General features: G+C 41.3%; 1 protein-coding gene across 2 annotated transcripts in view; it reads left to right on the forward strand.

Annotated features, from left to right (window-relative positions):
* slc8a1b (solute carrier family 8 member 1b) overlaps positions 1-19932 on the forward strand; it is a 152271-nt gene that overhangs the window by 124540 nt on the left and 7799 nt on the right. For both annotated transcript variants that reach the window (XM_030441215.1, XM_030441216.1), the window contains exons 7-9: positions 1460-1559; positions 13695-13880; positions 14749-14838. In XM_030441215.1, the coding sequence (XP_030297075.1) occupies positions 1460-1559; positions 13695-13880; positions 14749-14838 (376 nt within the window). The remainder of the gene's footprint in view (positions 1-1459; positions 1560-13694; positions 13881-14748; positions 14839-19932) is intronic.

Genomic DNA, 19932 nt, shown 5'->3' on the forward strand with positions numbered 1-19932 from the left:
GTTATAATTATGCGTGGACACAGCCATGGAGGCGAAGTCACATTCATTTCTTCAAAAGCTGCTCACGATGCAACGATGTTATTACACAGTTTGGCCACTACGAAAACTGGCTTCGAAGCCTGGCGCTCGTCCTGGGGGCTGTCAGTCAGGGCTTTTGATGTTGTGTGTCACACTAATGACTCCCACCACCAAACACATACTTGAATGGCGACAAACTAGGGTTCACTGAAAAAATGTTGAATGATTTTCTGCCTCTGTATATACTATAATACAATATAGAATGTATAATATGTATAAATTAGGGCTGTCAAAGTTAACGTGTTAATCGCGCGTTAACGCAACTTCCTTTTAACGCCGTTAATTTTTTTAACGTGCGATTAATGCTCAGTATTAAAAAAAAAGGAACGCGCATTGTTTGATTTACGGCCGTCAGTGGCACCTGTAGTCTTGATCCAGAGGGTGGCAGAAGAATAAAAAAGGGAATCAGAAGAAGAAGAAGCAGGGTTGGCGTTCGGGAAAAACACGGTGGACTGAAAAGTGAAAGTGAAAGTAAATGGAGAAAGGAGTTATGAACGGCAAATTCACTTTCAAAACACTGCCAGATGGTTCGGTCGATAGGACAAAAGTTATCTGCATGTACTGTCGACATGAAATGAGTTACCACTGAAGTACGTTGAGTCTCAGATATCATTTGCAAGCCAAACACATGGCAGATGCAGAGAGCCAACCCCCGTAAAAAGCTGACATCACCATGTTTTGATCCCATTTAGGGTGAGGGGATATTTTTTGAGCCTTTCATTTGAAGTGCATGATTTGAAGTGTTGAATAAACATTTTCATAAAGCTAGCATATTTGCCCTTTTCTTATGTTGTTAAAATTATTAAGAACATGAACAAAATACATTAAGGTACATTTAGAACAGAAAGAAATGTGCCAAAAAAATTGCCATTAATTTGCGATTAATCGCGAGTTAACTATGGACAAAATGCGATTAATCGCGATTAAAAAAATTAATCGTTTGACAGCCCTAGTATAAATGTAATGATAGATAAGATATTCCTGGCCATAAACAGCGTGAAGCAGTAGCTGTGATGTTGTAAGTGGTGGATGATGGTGGCAGAGACAACAACAGTGTGACATTACGCTCCTAATAAACCCCTTTATTTCCCGTCCATCATGGCCCCATTGAGAGAACTGTTGTCACTGACTGCTCCATTAGTCTGTCACTCCTTTCACCATCTTCTCCCGCCAGAAACTCTGAAAACATTTGTGTCTGCTCTGACAGGATGGTGCCAGTAAAAGCAGTAAAGCAATCGGCAACAAAAGCGCCAGATTTCTCGCGCCGACGAAATGTCAAATGGCAAATTCTTGTGAAAATGAATCATTTCGGGATTTTAACGCTCAGTGAACAGGCTGGTGACTCCCGTCTAATCCTCGTTATTTCCCTGTCCTCCGGCAGAACACAGTGGACAAGCTGATAAAGAAGACCAACCTGGCTCTGCTGGTGGGGACCAACAGCTGGAGGGACCAGTTCATAGAGGCCATCACCGTGAGCGCAGGTAAGGCCGGAGCAGAGATGTGTGCATCGACTTGTGAAGAGGCAGGTGTGTGTGTTTTTCATATGAACAGCTGGCATTGCACTGATGAGCTCCGTGTGCGACCAATACGACCAAACCCATCAGAAAATCTCGTGTGTGCATGTGTGTCGTTTTCTACTTCATGATGCCGATTGCACCGAATAACGGCTGACTGTCACTAGAATGAAGTGGGCCGATTTCATGGTCCCGCAGAGTCAAGTGTGTGCATGTGTGCGTGTATTCGTTATGGCTACTGGAAAATGAAGAGGACCTGTTTGATGATTTTGGACGGACAAACACTGACCAGATGGGAGATTACTGTTGAGAGCAATCGTGGAAAAAAAAAAGATTGTGTGTTTTCAAGCCCCCACGATGGCAGAAAAGTAAGAGCGTGGACACGTGTTCATGTGGGCAAGAGAGGGGGAATATTCGACGCTAATATATTGTCACTGTCAAGATCTGCTCTAAGCCACGGTGATGTTAATTTCCCATGAAGAGGGATAAAGAGAGCATACATGTGGGAGATAAGGAGGACCTGCTGTGAGAGAGGGAGACCATGTATTATGCAGAGAGTGACAATGAAAATGCAAAGGCAAACATGCTCAGTGGGAAGATGGGACGCTTAAAGAGAAACATAACGCATGTGAGACAAAGTGGGAAGCTATTAAAGAGGGAATGAGAGAGTGAGAGGATTCACGCAACAGGTAAACTGAAACCGAGAACAGGGACGAGAGAGAAAACAGGTTGAATGAACACAAAACAGAGAAGAGAAAAAAGAGGCAGCAATATTTTTTCTGTCTCACTGCAGAATCTGCACAGTTCACTGGTTAGTAGTGGGAACTTGCCCTCTGGAGGCAGGATAGCATCACTGCAGCTCATTACTGGAAAGAGACACCATACTTAGAGTATCAGCTGAGGTGTTCATGCCTCAGATTCACCAGTCGATCCCACAGTGATGATCTGGATGTCTTTCAGTCTCTCTGTCTGGATGTATTATGGATACTCTGTTCATCCATTGTTGAGTTTACCTGCAAAAGAGTTGAATCCAAGTATTTAGAGCGGCAGATTAAAGCTTTTGTAACATTTACTTATTTATAAATTGGTTGTAACCCAAGGGTCTAGCTCCATAATTGTTAAATAAGGAAATCTCTTTCTTGCAAAGAGTTAGATAAGAAGATTAATTCCACTCTCATAACTCTACAATAATAACTCTGCAGCCGGCAGCTGGTTAGTTTAGCTTAGCGTAAAGACTGGGATCATGGGAACACAGCTAGTCCGGCTCTGTCTCTGTTTGCTGTTACTTCCTGAAGTGTCGCTGTCAGCCTCAGTTTGCCAGGCAACTGCAATTTATTGTTTTTACATGTAGGTGAGGTACATCAGTGAGCCCTTGGAGCTGCTGGTAGGTGGGTTTTGCTTCCATTAATGGATAAACATAGCTGTTGATGTTATGCTGAGGTAAATTAACCATCAGATAGTTGTAGCCACACATTTACCAGACAGATATGAAAGTAGTGTCATCATCTCATACATGGTTTTGTTGGTGCTGAGCTGCATGATACATAATATACAATCAGCTTGAAAAGTTTCACAATACAGACGGATGCAGAATTACGTGAATCTGTTTTTGATACTAAAGGTGCGTGGCCCGATTCACATCCCATTTTCTCTGGGTGAATTTGGTTCCTGTCTGATGCAGTTGCACATGGGCCAGTTTTTAGTGTGACATTCTGCTCTGAACCCCAAGTGGGCAAAAACGTGTGTGTGTGTGTGTGTGTGTGTGTGGGTGTGTGTGTGTTGGCTCTGATCAAAGGTTATTTAATAAAATTCTCTAGCCTGCTTATTCCTCACTGCTCCAACTAAGTACATCAAGAAATTAAGGTCACTGCAGGGAGGTAGAATAGCAAATTTAGTTAAATTGGGAGCATAATGTTTATTTCGCTCTTGTTTGATGTTTATTTTAGATGAAAATATTGCAGATTATCACCGTGAATGCACAGCGGGGACAAAGTGAGCACCCAATTTGCTGCCGCTGCTGTCTTTGGAACCATGTTTCTATTAGAGCATTGTTCGTCTAAGGCCAGCTCAATCACTGTGGTTTCTTCAAATAACTTCATCCCGTGTGTGTGTGTGTGTGTGTGTGTGTGTGTGTGTGTGTGTGTGTTGAGTCGTGTTTGTGCTTTAGTTAGCCAGCCTGTCAGCCAGCCTTTGTTGGTGAGCTGATGCCATTAATGAAAAGGCCTGTTTTCGCTCTCTTATCTGGGATTAGCTTGTCTAGGCTGACAGAGTGCTGTGTGCGTGTGTGTGCATGTGTGTGCGTGTGTGTGTGTGTGTGTGTGTGTGTGTGTTTACGGGCATGGAACCGGATACCATGTGCATGCGTGTGTTACATAAAGTGCTGTAAAAAGGCAGAGAGTGCCGTTTTCACTTAAGAAAAGGACGCACACACACACACGAACATATATACAGCTTCATTAGTTTGTGTTTACACAATGATTGATTAAAGCAGGGTTACACCACACACACACACACACACACACACACACACAGAGTTGTCAAGCAGACACAAAACCAGATCAAACCGGAGGGTGATCCATTTTTGGTCGGGGCCTTTAAACCTGACGTTGATTGGATTTGGGGAGTTCAAAGTGCTTGAGAGTTGATTGGATGTTAACAGATCGAACCGCAGCTTATTGGTGTGACAGACATCCAGCTGCGAAACAACTGATTAGAGCAGAAAGACTTTTCTTTGCTCTCTGTGTTTGCTGAGAATGTGAACGACAGCATGGAAAGAGAAAGGAAAGAGAACAGTGAGATGATGAAAAATAGATGGTAAAGATCAGGTGCGTGCTGACAACACAGATGGAGAGTGTTTATACAGTGGAGTTTAATATGAATATGCAGAATGTAATTACATCACAACAACATGTAGAGATAGAAGTTTGTTCAGAGGTACGGGGAGCTGGAACGACTCTGAAATCTATTACATCTGTGATCATTACCAGCAGCTCCCATTGGACTCATTCACACCCAGCCTGTTTGTGAAGAGTTTATTTGAGCCCCAGAGATTTTTCCTCATCTGGCTCAGAGAAATGTGGCTTTTTTTTCTCATTAAAAACACACTTAGAACAAACGAGTGAATGTTTGATACAGTGTGACGCTCAGATTAAAGATTAGAATTCATTCAAAAATGAAAATCTAATCATCATCTGCTCACTGCCATGCAGATGTAGTTCACTCAACATTTCTGGAGTTGCCAAAAAAAATGGGGACTAACCCTAATTCAAGTCTCCAGAATCGCGGGATCGGAAACTGATTTAGAAAATACTTTATTTACACTCATTTTAAAGCAGAAATTTTCACTGTCGCTGTTTAAATAATGTCTTTTCAAATCTAAAATGGGTCGCTGAGCTGCGGGAGACTTGGATTGTGCTGGACGGAGGCTTCTTTCAGTTGTCACCATCTATATCAGTTGTTTAGGAAAGTGCTGCAATGCTCCAGGAATGTTTTGTAGACTCCAAAACTGCACCCACATTTCCATCAGCATGAATTTTCATATGAGGTTGAACTTATCCTTTAAGATGCGTGTTCATGTCTTCTTACTGGTCTTGAACACCAACAAAGAGCTGAGATGACAGTCCAATTACGCCTAGTTTAAGTAGGGATCGTGGTCAGATCGCAGACTAAGCCTTGTTCAATATACAGTACGGTAACTCCTCACGTCTGTCTGATTAGCAAAGATAAGGGCGCATTAGGTGACTTCAGTTCATCCCTCACTAGTTCCAACACCAAAACATTCCTTCTCACTTCCCTCTCTCCCATCTTTCCTCGTCGCCCTCTCTCTCCCTCCTTGCCTCCTTCACCTCATTACCAAACAGAGGAGGGAGTTCAAAGATTAACGATTTCTTCTGTGGAATACAAATGTGTTCAGCCCATGAGTGAGGTGTGAGGAGGAAATGAGCGGGCCGGGTCGGGGTCAACTCCTCTGAGCTTGGATCCTGTTGTGTCCTCACGGATGGATGGATGGATGGATGGATGGATGGGAAGGTAGATACAGGAGATAAGATAAAAGGGAGGTAGATGAGAAAAAGACCAGAGTACCGACTTAATGCTCTGGTGTGATAACAACACATTAGATAAACTTGCTGCTGAAACAGAGAAAGGAAATCAAAATTAAGGGGAACAAGAGTATTATAAAAGATCATACCTTATTTATGAATGACTTTCAACCTAGCTAAAATGGCCCCAATTACTTCCATTACTGCCTGGAAGGTGGGTAAAAAAGGGTTTCGATTGAGGAAGGAAGAAAAGATCAGGATGAAGGACAATTAATCTCTTGACAAATTCGGACCAAAAGCTACTTAAGATCTTAAACAACTGTTCGAGGAGCTCTTGTGCTGCTGCAACGGACGCAACATGTGGACTTGACACACACTTTCTTTACAAACTGAGCGCACATCTTGATGCACACACACACACACTTACAAAATAAGCCTAAATTGAGACACGCTGTAACTTGGCAGCTCATCCCTTCAAACACACCCTGCTGGTTCAAGGGTTTGAACAAGTCCAGAGCGTCTGTCACTGATGCTGCGGTGGATTTAATACACACTGATAAGCTAGCTTTGTCTAATCTCATCTCCCCCTCTCTCTCTCTCTGGCTCTCAGACTGACTCCCCCCTTCTCCCTCCCTCCATCATCCGGCCAAACCCTCCCTTATCTCCTCTCAAACGTATTAGATTAAAATCAAGATTAAAATCACTTCAAATATTCCTTCTTCCTTTTCTTCTTGACCGAAGACATTTAGAATTTCTCATTGTCTCTATCAGCCTAACCAGATCAAGGTCTCAAAGCTCTGAAGCCCTCCAGAAGTTATTTTGGCCTCATATAAGGCGAAGAACACATCTTTGCTTATCAGTTTATCAGTTCAATTAAGGGGGAGGATTGAAGATTTCAAACAGCTTTGCTGCTAAAATGGCAGCCATGAAGCAGCATTTAAAAATCAACCCAGATCTAACCCCCAGGTCACCGCAGCATAACGGCAATGTGGAACTAACACTGGTGTGCACACATACAGTATGTGCACACTTATGCACACATAATGGTGCCGAGAACATGACATTCATCTCAAAGCAAGAAACCTGCATTTAGCTTTCCATTAAAGCTCTCTGAAATGTCAGCGTGCAGGTGCTTCATCTTTGTGTGTGTGTGTGTGTGTGTGTGTGTGTACACTGACCTTGCTAATGGAGAATTTTCCCCAGATAAGCTAACACAAATGCACAGGAAGAGGTTGTGTGTGCATGAGATGTTGTGCACATACCAAACGTGACGAGCCTGCCAAGATGCCATTTGGAGGCTTGAAAGGTTTGAATCTTAGATGCATTTGTTATCATTTACAATCCATTCTTGAAGGTACCAGGAAGCGTCTGTTTCCATTGTGATTCCCAACAATATCTCCCTAGTAAAGATAAGGCTGTGTGTGTTGACAGGGTCGAGTGAGATTACACTGAAAGTTGGATTAGCTTTCAGTTACTAAATTAAAGCAATGAGGCCGCCACTACTAATGTTTGACCTCCACAGATATTAGTTATACAAATAAAATGTGGAAGACTTTGCTCTTGTAACAAAGCAGTTACTTATACTGTTCGTCTTGTATTCAGTTAAAGTAAAAAGAATCTAACCTCCATTATCTATCATTGAAACACCTGCCATACCTACTTGAAGTGAACACACTATAAGCGACGGGGGAGAAAACTGTTTTGTGCTGTAGAAGAAATGTATTATAAGGTTAAGCTGAGGCTAGTCTGAGTCTGAAAAATCAAGTGGGTCATGTGATTATTGACTGTTGATAGGCTCGCAGCAAATATGAGAGTGGCATAAGTTTGTTATATCACCACAAAATAGGATCAAACTGCACAATACACTGTGTTTGTCCTCCGAGATGGTCACAGCGTCACATTAGGCGATCATAGAGTCATTAATTCTTGGCGGAGAGATTGTCAGACATCAAACCATTCATAGCTTGGTGTCTTTCATGACTGATGTACAACAGGAAGCAGGTCCCAGGGCCGACTTCTTCACTTCACAGCACCGACAAATGTTTACTACCAGCTTGTTATGAATGAAAATAAACCTGAATCCTCTCATTTTTTCTCAATCGTGACGGCGGGCTCTGCATAGTAACTCCCCAGTTGGTAGAAAGAAGGCGAGAGTGTGGGCCTTCTGTGCAGGTGTGATTCCTTTGATGCAGAGCTCCTGACCCGAGGGTAAATTATTAAAGGCTGAGTGAAATTGAATAAAACATCACAGCTTTTTTTACATTGCCATTGTGCATGAAAAGATGATCTGTTCTTCCATGAGTCCATGTCACAGAAGAGTAGGCAGTGGAAGGCAAACAAAAATCATGCACATCTTTCTGTTGGGACGTCACGAAGCATCACAGATGTTGTGTCAGTTGTCTACGACTTTGACTATTTGTTCTGGACACCCCATTGAATTATACTATTAATTGGCCCAGTGGTCTGATCCTTACGGAAGAGGATTAGGGCCACATCTGGATTTTTTTTTTAGTTCTGACTTTAAAGTCAGAATTCTGAGAAAAAAGCCAGAATTCTGACTTTTTTCTCAGAATTCTGACTTTAAAGTCAGAACAAAAAAAAAAAAAATCACATGTGGCCCTAATCCTCTTCCGTATATCCTGGTTATAATAAGGAAGAAACAATCTTTCCTTATCTTAACCGAGCAGTATGAGTTATCAAATCATAACCAAGTCGGTTGGCGAGATGCGCAAAACATGTGTGACTTGAAGTCCGGTTGAACTTGGCTGTGTGAATGAGAGCACAGCCACAAACAACAGGACAACAAGATGGCGGGAAAAAAAATCAATGAAAAGGAAATCAGGTGAGAGAGAGAGAGAAGGGAAAGAAAGAGATTGATGTTCAACCACTCCACACTCCACTGCTTCCTAATTACTAAGTCCATACTGCGTTATTCGTCACCTGCTGCTCTGTGTGTTATGTTATTTATGGACTCATGTCTGTTAGTGTGTCCACGCCCGAGGGAACTGTACATAGGTATTGGCATTCAAGAGAAAGCAGTGAAAGGAGTTGAATATAGACAAAGAGCTTTACTGACATGAGTTGTGTTCGCTGGAGGATTTCAGCTTACGGGAGAGGCATGAGAGAAGACATATGCAGTCCGACCACATGTTGTGGTCATTCTTACTGTGTGTTCTGTGAACAAGTATCCAATTTTTAATAGGATAATAAGGCTGGCATTATTATTTCCTACATCCATTATCTGCCTCTTATTGCAGCAGGCTTAGCAAGAAAGTACAGACGTCCCTCTCCCCACTAACTGTTTCCTGCTCCTCCAGACGTGTTACAAAGTCAGATGGGATATATTATCTCTCCAGTATGTTCTAGGTCTTAACCCCGGTTTCTTGCCAGTTGGACATGCCCAGAAAACATCCAAAGGAAGGTGCCCAGGAGGGATCCTGAGGTATCAGATATGTGAGCCACTCTTTTCCTTTGATAAATAAAGAAGCAGTGGATCTGCTCTGAGCTCCCTGTGGGCGTTTTAGCTCCTTACCCTATTTCGACCCCCTCCTGAAGCCAGAACTGGAACAGAAACTCATCTGATGGCCGGGCTTTGACCCATGGGGCCCAGTCTGTCAAAGCGCAGTAGAACAAGCCACCACCTTGTGGACCGACCACCTGCAGCTATGAGCAACATGGGGTGTGATATTAGCTGGGCAGCAGGCACTATTCTTTATTTTTCATACTGTTAATTGCTAATGAACTTATGCCAAAGTTTCATTGAACTTTTTGATTGGATTTTGTGTCTTTGAATTACACCAGAGAAACCAACATCCTGTTTTTGACCAAATGTGAAAATACACTTTTTCAGTTAGCCTCATTACACTGCAGTTCACGTCAGCACCTGTCTGTCCTAGCTGGGCACAATCTGTAATTTGTATCCTTTAGACAGTGAGTGACAATGAATGGCTGACTCACTCAGTGGCTGGTTATTTAATTGATTTGTTGACTGATTGGCGTGTCAAAAGACAGGCTGACTGGCTGATTCACAGATGGCCTGGTGTGACGACTGCTCTTATGAAACGCCTGACGAAGCAGAGATAAAGCAAATTCAGATGGATTTTTTTTTTTAAGAATGTTACGTAAGTCTCAGTCTTTCGGGACAAAATGGTTCATCAGCACTCCAAAGGATTTAATTATATAAGTGTGTGTGTTCTTGTACATGCTACAAAGTGAGGACCTATAAAGTTAATCACAGAACGAGGACACTTTTGGAAAGTGAGGACATTTTGTCTGGGCCTCAATTTCTTAAAGGGTTGAAGTTAGTTTTAGGCTTATGCTTGCGATTAGTGTTTATTGTAAAGGTTATGGCTTATGATTAAGGTTCAGACTTAGGAATGCATTTTGTCAGCGTATTATGAAAACGTATGAGTGAGTTCTGACAGACATCCACACACAGTCAGTCACACAGAAAAGACAATGCCTGTTTGTTTGGTCATGACGCATCTTTAGAAACTGGTGAAAATTCAGATTCACTGCAAAGCAAAATCAATTTATTTATTTTTTTCCCATACCATCAGGACAGACAAAGCTTTGAGGATCATGGATACATCTTCATAAATGTAGGGAGGTTTGTTAAAAAACAACTGCTGGGCACTTCAAAATGTGTCTTCTTTATAGTTTTGACAACTATAGCGTCTTACTTCTGTGACTCAAATGTAACCACGAGAGGCACAAACAGTGCCAACATTTGAGGTTGAAAAGATGAATGACAGGCTGTCTTTCTTTACTGTGTGTGGGATATTTCCCACAGTGCACTGGGTGTGTGATGTTCTTGCTTCAGTTTTGTATTCAGAGTCAGTGCACGTATTGAATATGAGTGTTTGTGTCTCTTTGTGACCAAGCCAGAATCTGTGCTTGCATGGACTCTGTCCTGTTTTCAAGACTGTGTGTAGGCTTTCTTCTGTTGATCTCAGTGTGTGTGTGTGTGTGTGTGTGAGTGTGTGTGTGTGTGGCTAGCCCTATGAAGCCTGAACATGAAATATCCAGTCTTTCTTACTACTTCTGTCATGAAAAATTATTGAAGGATCCTCTTGAGGTTTTCTGGATGAAAGCCTGTTTGGCCACATTAATTTCAAAACCTAGTGTGTGTGTGTGTTTGTGTGTTTGTGTAAACAAGCAGTGGCATGAATGACTCTTCCAAGTACTCCGAGCACCAACCGTATCACTTTTAGCACCCATACACAACAATGTTCACACACCTCGCTTGGCTAGCAGCATGTAGAGATGAGCTGCAATCCACATGCTCTGGCCTATGAGGAGGCAGCATCTGGGCACGGATGGAGGAGATAACACACATCGAACTCCTCTGCAGGGCACGAGAGAGTATTGATATTTGTGTGTATGTGTGTGTGCGTGCGTGTGTGTTTGTCAGATTAGGTATTTCTTGACGCGAGTGCCTCTCAATAGAAAAACCTGAGAGAGCAGCTACCAGATTAGCATGACATACTAACTCAAATAGATGTTTTATCTATTGATGCCAGGCATTATTTCTTTGTCTCTTTTTCACTTTTTTTTGCTATGCTCCAAATAAGAAAAGAAAGCATCACCCTTCTTACACAAGCACACACACTATTGAGTGAGGAGGCTGTCGGTGGCATTTAGAGAGTGACAGAAGGTTGTAGAGGGATGAAGGGAGATTTAGAGGGATGAAGCAAGAGATTGACGGAGAATATTCAATTATATAAAGGCTATATCAGCAAAATGTGACCAAGGATGAAAAGACCGTATAAGAGTGAGAAGGGGTGAAAATGACAGCGTTACTATTGGATGACCACGTTATCTGTGAAATGCCTAACTGAGCATGGAAATAGAGACGAGGAGGGAAGAGAGTGTTCAATTCAGGCGTAGATGTAGAGTGTAGAGGGGAAGGGTGTAAAGGGATATAGAAATAAAAGGCAATATAATATCATAAAGCACATTTGATTGACACTGCAATTTTAGTTTTTTTTTAACCATATCTTCCACCTATGTCTTAATTCAGTTTTTCAAAGGTTCTGGTTGCCATTTAAAAATCAAATTCTGGATTTTTTTTTTACTCCAAAAACACCCATAAATCAGTAATTGGTCACAATGTGCTTAATGCTTCCTCCTTGGGTCACAGTCGGCAATGTTTGTGTGGCTCTACCATAGTCCCTTTTACGCATTCCAGAAAAAATATGTCAGGTGATTTAAATAGGATTAATGGATTGGTGTTTCTGAGAAATTACAACATAATGCTGATCGTGTTTCCATTAGTAGCTACTAAAGCATGACAGAACTCTTTTTCAAGCTCTGTTTCGGCCCTCAGAGCACCGGCTTAATGTCAGGGAAAGATTGTGGTCTGGGTAAATGTTGAAAAAGTCAACAGTGACTTGAAGCAGGACACAGAACTAGTTTACATAATTAACATTTAAGAACACCGTGACTTTTAAGTGTTTTTGTTGCCTAACCACACATGAGACTGCGGATTCAAACCCTCTCTGGTGTCATTGTCCTGAACTTTGCAGGCCGACCATCACGACCCCCCACTTCTCTACGAACTCAAAAACACTCATAGGGGGACTGTCAAATGATTCCAAAAAAGTTGAACATAGGATGTCATGCCCACACATTTAGGAACATATAATTAAAGGGAAAAGACCAAAGAGAGAGACACAAGACTGTAATCAACAAGCACAGAAAGAAAGAAAGAAAGATGTCTCGAGTCAGCCATAACAGACTGTGTGAGAGCTGCTGAAAGTAAAAAGTGATAGAACTCAGGTAGAGAGTCTTGTTTTATAATTCATTACCAAGTGTGTGTGTGTGTGTGTGTGTGTGTGTGTGTGTGTTTGCCAAACCATAATAGTGGATGAAGCCATTGCTCTCTGCGCTGACCTTCAACTGTTCATTTATAGAGGATTTGATTTGTTCAAAGTGCTCACCCTGAAAAGGAAGCATTTATTTTGAATGACATTAAACAAAGGCACCTGACCCCTGAGGAAACTACCAACCCTATCAGAGTATATTAATCTTTGTGTTAACCCATGCTAATGTATAGTAATTGCACTGCACACAGCCTGGATGTGGTCGTGACTTGTGCTTAATGACTTAAATATCAGGCTGTCTTGTAAAATTATGCTTACAGCAGAAGGTCAGGACTCAAGAGTGTCAACAGCAGCACAAATTCTGTGTAAACCGCTCATGTCACGTTGAGATTTTCAAGCTAAGGACATGTGTTGAGTTTCCTTTTTTCGTAGACGATTTGCTGTTTTATTATCTGTTATGACAGTTTTGCCAAGGCTGATGCTTTCGTGCATTCAATTCCAAATGACATATTTCAGAAGAAGGTAATTTATCCATCACAGAAATAGAAGGGTGCATGAGAGAGAGCGTGTCTCGTTTTGGCATTTCTGTGCATCTGTTTTTCCACATTTTCCACAGTGCACAGTACATTTCTTGACAACCCACATACTGTCAGTTAAAATTGTGTCTAAATGTTTACTTCAAAAACCAATTAAAGCAAAGCATTTTTCCTGCATGGAAGCTCTAAAACCACCTCTGATGGCATAAACTGTAAGATAATTCAAGAAACAATGATCTGTAAGTTATACCTCTCTTACACCTTGGCAGGGAAAACAGATGCCAAGGTCTCCAAACACAAGTCAGTTTAGGGTGCACACAGTTGTTGGTTGTTTGTTTTGAGCATTTGAATGCATCACCACCTCTCAGAAGGTTAATAGTATGAAGCCAGCTAATGACATGTGTGAAATCAATAACAGATCAAGGCTTTGAGATGTACCCAGTCATCATGTTTAGTGGAAACAGCAGGCTGTCTCATTTATTCATTACTTTGACTCATTTATAAATGGAGCAGAACAGCAGCCAACTGTACAGAGGAGTGTGTAGACTGCTAGTCTGTTTCTGTCTCTGTATGTGTGTCATGTGAGAAAACTTATTGAAATGTAATGTATCACCTATTAAGTAAGGATCTTTGCAGGTGATAACTACGAGGGAATCAAACCTGGCCACCCTCATCTTTAACTTCCCTTTCTCTTCTTGACAGGTGAGGATGACGACGATGAGGAGTGCGGGGAGGAGAAGCTGCCGTCATGTTTCGACTATGTCATGCATTTCCTCACCGTCTTCTGGAAGGTTCTGTTCGCCTTCGTCCCGCCCACAGAGTACTGGAACGGCTGGGCCTGCTTTGTCGTCTCCATCTGTATGATCGGACTGCTCACTGCCGTCATTGGTACGACGTCAGCTGATAGAACCAGTTCTAACATAATTGATTCTGAAATAATTCAATTTAATTGTACTGGAATATAAGTTAAGTATTCAGCATTTTTGCCTAGAAGTTCTTCACATTTGTAAAGAAAGACGACAACAACAGCGTGTTTCATGACTGGAATTTTTACATTCACAGTAGTATTTAGTACTTATTTTACAGTAAACCAATTTTACGCAACCAGACACATTTGTACTCTGAAAAAGTCGTCATTGTAAACAACAAGCAATATTACAGTAAGTTACTGTGTCTTTACAATAATCGAACCACAATTTTACTGTAAAACTACAATATATTTTTGCTAAACTACTGTATAGTGCTGGAATTCCTGTAAATATACAGCATTTTACTACATTAAAATACTGTCATTTTACATGTAAATGTACTTTTACAGGAACACATTGACCCATATTTTTCTGATTTAAGGAATACACACACATATTGTAATTGATTTATCTTTATTGTGATTTCACAATACATTCCATTCAATCAAAGACAATATTTGCAAAACTGTCACTTTGTTAATAAAACTTTATGTCGAAACATGAAAAAAAGTAGTTGAAGATATGCTCTAACGTTTTTTTTACTGGTATTTAATGAAAAAATTACAACTTAACTTGACTTCTGTGATTAACGCTATTGTTAGAGTTACAGAAAAGATGTTTACAGATGTTGAATATATATGTTAAGAATATTTAGCATCTAAGAAATGCTTTTTAGAATTCATGCTTTAATAAACAAAGTATTAAGCATTATATTTTTATAATGTTTTTATAATTTCCCAGTCTGGGATCATTAAAGTAATTCTATCTATCTATTTTTATTATTACAGGGGACCTGGCCTCTCATTTTGGCTGCACAGTGGGCCTGAAAGACTCAGTCACAGCTGTAGTATTTGTTGCGTTGGGAACTTCTGTACCAGGTGAGTGTGTTTTCACTGTATGTTCAGATACTGTACTGTGTGTTGATTTGACAGTGTGGCTGTTTTAATTATCTTAAATATCCTGCTCCAGGACTTTTTTTAAACCAGCTTTAGTAAAAGACCTTTCTCTCTACAATTTTGGAGCTTCATTAGACCTCTATGAGCATAAAACACCTCAAGGTCTTCATTTTAGGAATATATTTGCATTCATCAATGATCTCCTTCAGGGACTGTACCTCAACATCTTCAATGCCTTCCTTCTTTTTTATTACTGGGAGTTTTATTCTCCTCTCTGGTTACTGCAGAGAAAGAAAGACTTCTGTAGAGCACATCCCAGCATCGGTGACTGTTTTATAAAGACATTGATAAAGTTATCTCATTTCGAACATAAGTAAAGTAAAACAAATCAATGGTATCTATCTAAAAAAATTTACATTTTTGAAATGCAGAAACTTGAAGAAATAACCAAAAACTAAATATCTGTGAAGATAGTTTAGTAAAGAATAAACTTTTGAAACCTTTAGTTTGCTAGACCACAAAGAGAAATGATTTGTTTTCTTTGTATTTCCTCGACTTAAGGGGGGTACACACTACAGGATAATCGGGCCGATTTTTGTCCCGATTTCCCCCTTACGATCAAAGCCAGCAAAGGCCCGATTATCTGATGTGTGCAAAGGACATCGTGTCTGATTGTCCTGTGGTGTGGGGTGTGTTAAGAGTGATTTTGTCCGGTCAGATCCGCTCGGAAGGCGTCGGAAGGTCAGATCGTAAATAATGAACATGTTTAATATTTGCGACTAGAAATCCTGTAGTGTGTGGGGTGTTCCGAGCGGAGCCGAGCACCCACAGTGTGTGATGTCACGTATACCGGACCAACAGCCAATCAAGACGCGAGCTTAGTCAGCTGTGTTTTTCCGTCAGCCTTTTATTTACCGGTAACCATGGTTACCCGCAGTACCGGGGGCCAGAGCGCACAGCGCTGCTCTCGAAGCTATCTGTAATACTTTTGACAATTTTTTACTCACCTCCAACTCGCGCTGTAACGCATACAGCCCACACTCTCGTCGTCTCCATGACTTTTTCAGCCAGTAATAGGCCTAAAACAACCACCACTGCATCTTCCGGTTCGTCCGCCATGTTTGTTCCCACTAAAGTCACGTTTGACCACGCGAGATTTAGAATATTGTGCGTGAAGAACCTGATACTCTGCTGAAGAATCGGTTAGTGTGTGGTGTGCACTACGGAGAACACTACACACTATAAGATCAGCAGAGAGAGATCTTGTGCGATCTGTCTTTTGTTATCATCAAGTGTGTGGTCTCCTAATCTGTGAAGATTTGAAAAATCCTGTAGTGTGTACCCGCCATTAGTCGATAAATCAACTTATTCAGGGCTTTTCATTGTAAAAATATATATTTGATTTTTTTTTTTAACGTTGAATGGGCCATCAGCCATTATTCATTACTGGAAAATGAGAGCAATACTTTCTGCATCATGATAAGATTCAGAGCCTTGCTGTGCTCTTTAATGAGCACTCAATTTTAAAGAGATTTCCTGCATGACAGCTATATCTGCAGGAACAGTTGCAAATTAAATCATTCAAATTTTACAGATTAATTTGTTTCATTTTTATGTGCAGTGGTTAAACTTCCAAAGACAAATATGACAAACAATAAAAAGAAAGCACAGCTCAGATTTTTTCCCTGGCTGTTATGTTGAGGGAGTATTTGCCATCACTGACCCTCGAGCTCCCAGTCTCTCCAGTGTGTCTTTATACGCTGGAGTCCATTAGAGGAAACAGTGCAGTCTGCAGACAGCAGCATAGATCATCTGATAAATGTGAGGAATGAGCGACGACTGCAACGGCTGGCTAAATATGTTTTAACCTTGGCCTCGGACTCGTGCTTCTCCGTGCACACACACACATTAACACACACACACAAAGAGGACACAGATGTATAACATGTAAACACATCAACAACTGTACAACTGTAATTACTTTGAGGAACAGACTCATACATCCTACTAATGTCAAACATATGAAAACTTTAAATTGTTTTGCACACACACACACACACACACACACACACACACCTGTTCAGGGATGTGTTATTAGCATAGGGCTATTTGTCATGTCAGGCTCAGATGGTCTCTGTCATCCAATTCAGGGAGCTCAGGGATAAAAGTGATGTATTATATACTGTTTCACACACACACACACACACACACACATACACATACATGTACAAGCACACAAAAGTACAAACATATCTGTACACATACAGAAAATATAACAAAACAAAAAAGCATCCTAACTAACAGTTCAATTTACGTACAAGCACACAAACAGCGGCTTGAAACAAAAACACAAACACAATGTGAAGAGCTGCAGAATGGAAACAAAGTGGTTCAGCCTTTCTGGGGCTCTCAGCCTTATTAACAGAACCTACCCGGCCCACACACACACACACACACACACACAAACACACACTCACACACAGACACACACACACACACACACACACACACACACACACTTACAAAGAAACAGACCTCAGGTTTTGTGGCTATTACAGTTAATAAAACCCATCCTGTGCTGTAGTTCCATGATGATTAACCTCATTTATCACAGTTAGCCAGGCTAACACACACACACACACACACACACAGATACACACACACACACACACACACACACAAACAGAGGAAGATAGGAAGAAACCAGCAGGAGTGTTGCTGTTCAAAGAGAGAAACGTATTTGTTTGGGTAAAAACCTCGGAGCCTCATCGATATAAGACTCTCAAGTATATTTAAAGAACACTGCAGCTTGTTTGTAATGTTGGCCTCGGGAAGTCTATAAAACTGTGCAATAAATGTAAGGGCTCTGCAATACAGCATCTAAAGAGCATTTATTGTTCTGTTTCAACAAGATCAAATACTAAATCTTCTATATGAAGACTGATTAGTCATTTCACAGAAGACTAATTGACAGCAAATTGTAATTGTTCAGAGCTATCTATAAAGGAAATTGGCACAAGAGAAAACTGAAGATTTTGATGGTTCTTTTATTTCACTTATTTTACTTCAGTTGCAACGCCAACTAGAATCTATACCGCATTGTGTGCACTTGGTACCACTCTTCTAATATCACTGCAGGGAAAGACAATGGGTTGCTATTGTCTTGTGGCCAGGTAATGTAGGTTTTTATTTCATTGCTAGAAAGATAATATGAAGTTGTGAATGAATTACGAGCCTCCATGCTATTCTGTGTCCACCAGATAAATGGCAAATGGCATTGTGATACGACCAGGATTGCCAAAGTAACGCAAGAGAAATAACCTTAGCTAAAGAAGCCATGTTGGAAATGTCCGGTTGTAATATACCTGATGGCGAATGTGGGTCTTGAAGGGTTGTGCCATTTCATAGAGGGAGATTTCAACCACTGCCTCTTGTAACTCTGTTCTGTGGGGCTAGCACGCTCTGCACTAGTCTCACAAGAAGATGATTTGTAGTTATTCTTGTAACCCCTTGACATACAGTGATGTCACTTTCTGCTCAAATTATACCGACCAACAGTTTAATTCGTGAGAAGGTATCATGAGAACTAAGGACCTGTTTTCCTTGAACTTCCCTCTGGATACTCATGGTCCCAAGAGGATGGATCCCTGATCTTTCCTTGCTCGCCACCAGCCTGAAATTGTCTCCTCATGCAGAAAAACTGCCTAGGGCACATCAATGTTCCCCTGTGAGTCCTTCCATTTTGAGAGGGAAGAAGAAAAAAAGGGAGCAGAAGAGCGAGGATGGAGAGTTGGAGCGAGAGGATATCTAGAGGATGCATAAGGTAGAAAGACGTAACAGAGATGGAGACACTGGTTGATTGACAGAGAGTCAGAAGGAAAGGGCAGAAAACTCTCCAGGGAGGCCTACTCTCACAGAAGGAGCTCCAGGGTGGAACCTCAGACACACATACATGCCGCTACCGAACATGCAAACACCCACGCACTCACCCACTCAATCAGGCACACAAGCACTCAAAGACCAATTGATGCACATACGCATACAGTACACAACCCACCCAGCTGGTGGAAGCAAGGCAACAGATTGGACCCAGGTGGCGTCGTTCAATAGCACACACAGACAGTTTACATGAACACACATGCAGGCAGGCGGGCACACATAAATAGCCTTAGTACACACACACATTTAAGTCCAGCAGGTCTGTCCTTGAAGCTTTAAGGTGTAAGGGGAGATTTATCTATGCTGGACTCTTTCTTTGGCCTGTTGCCTCTTCTCGTCCGGTCATCATCCTCTTGTCCTCCACCAGTTTGGCTACAACTTCCAGAAAGCCCTCGCTCCTCTTTTTCCCTGTTCCTCCTTTACTTTGTTGCTTTTTCACTCCGTTTTTAATCCCCTCTCCATGTATCTGACAGATTAAAGAAACAGGACATGAATCGACAACGAAGAGAAGATGTCCAGAAAATTAGCAAGAGAAAGGAGTGCTAACTGACCATTTGGCTTTTTGCTAAGTCTTTGTGCTCTCAGGGAAGAGCCTATTGTTGAGATTTGGCAAGGTCTTCACTGTTCCTTTCAGTTTGGCGAGGAAGATTGTGCCTCTGGGGCTGCTGTAGTTTGGCAAGCATGAAACCAGGGGGAAATTTTGGGACTAAGCAGCGCAACACTGATTAGTTGTCAGGCCAAGATTTGTTTGCCCCTGCAAACTGAGATTCAGCCTTGTAAATTATTGATCTTGGACCAAATCCGGCCTGTTCTGGCTGCCAGCGACAAAAGGCTGTAACAGGATTAAAGATTTGGTTTCTAATTTAAGGTTCCTTGTCGAAATGAAGAAAAAAGGATTTGCACAGTGTTCTGTATTAATAACTATAAGTGTTAGGCGTTTATCAAGAGCGTCCTTCTCTGTCACTGTGTCCTTGTGTAACTCCTGAATGATTGCATGTCAAGGTCGAGTTAAACTCCAAATATAAATCTGTTTGCACAGAGCAGAACATTCAGTCAGTGACATTTAATTTACAGTGAATAGTAAATTTGTGTTATTAATTGCACTGCTTTGTGGTTCTGCGAAGACCTCATGTCTCT

The sequence above is a fragment of the Sparus aurata genome, chromosome 15, assembly GCF_900880675.1.
Source record: "Sparus aurata chromosome 15, fSpaAur1.1, whole genome shotgun sequence".
Classification (NCBI taxonomy): Eukaryota; Metazoa; Chordata; class Actinopteri; order Spariformes; family Sparidae; genus Sparus; species Sparus aurata.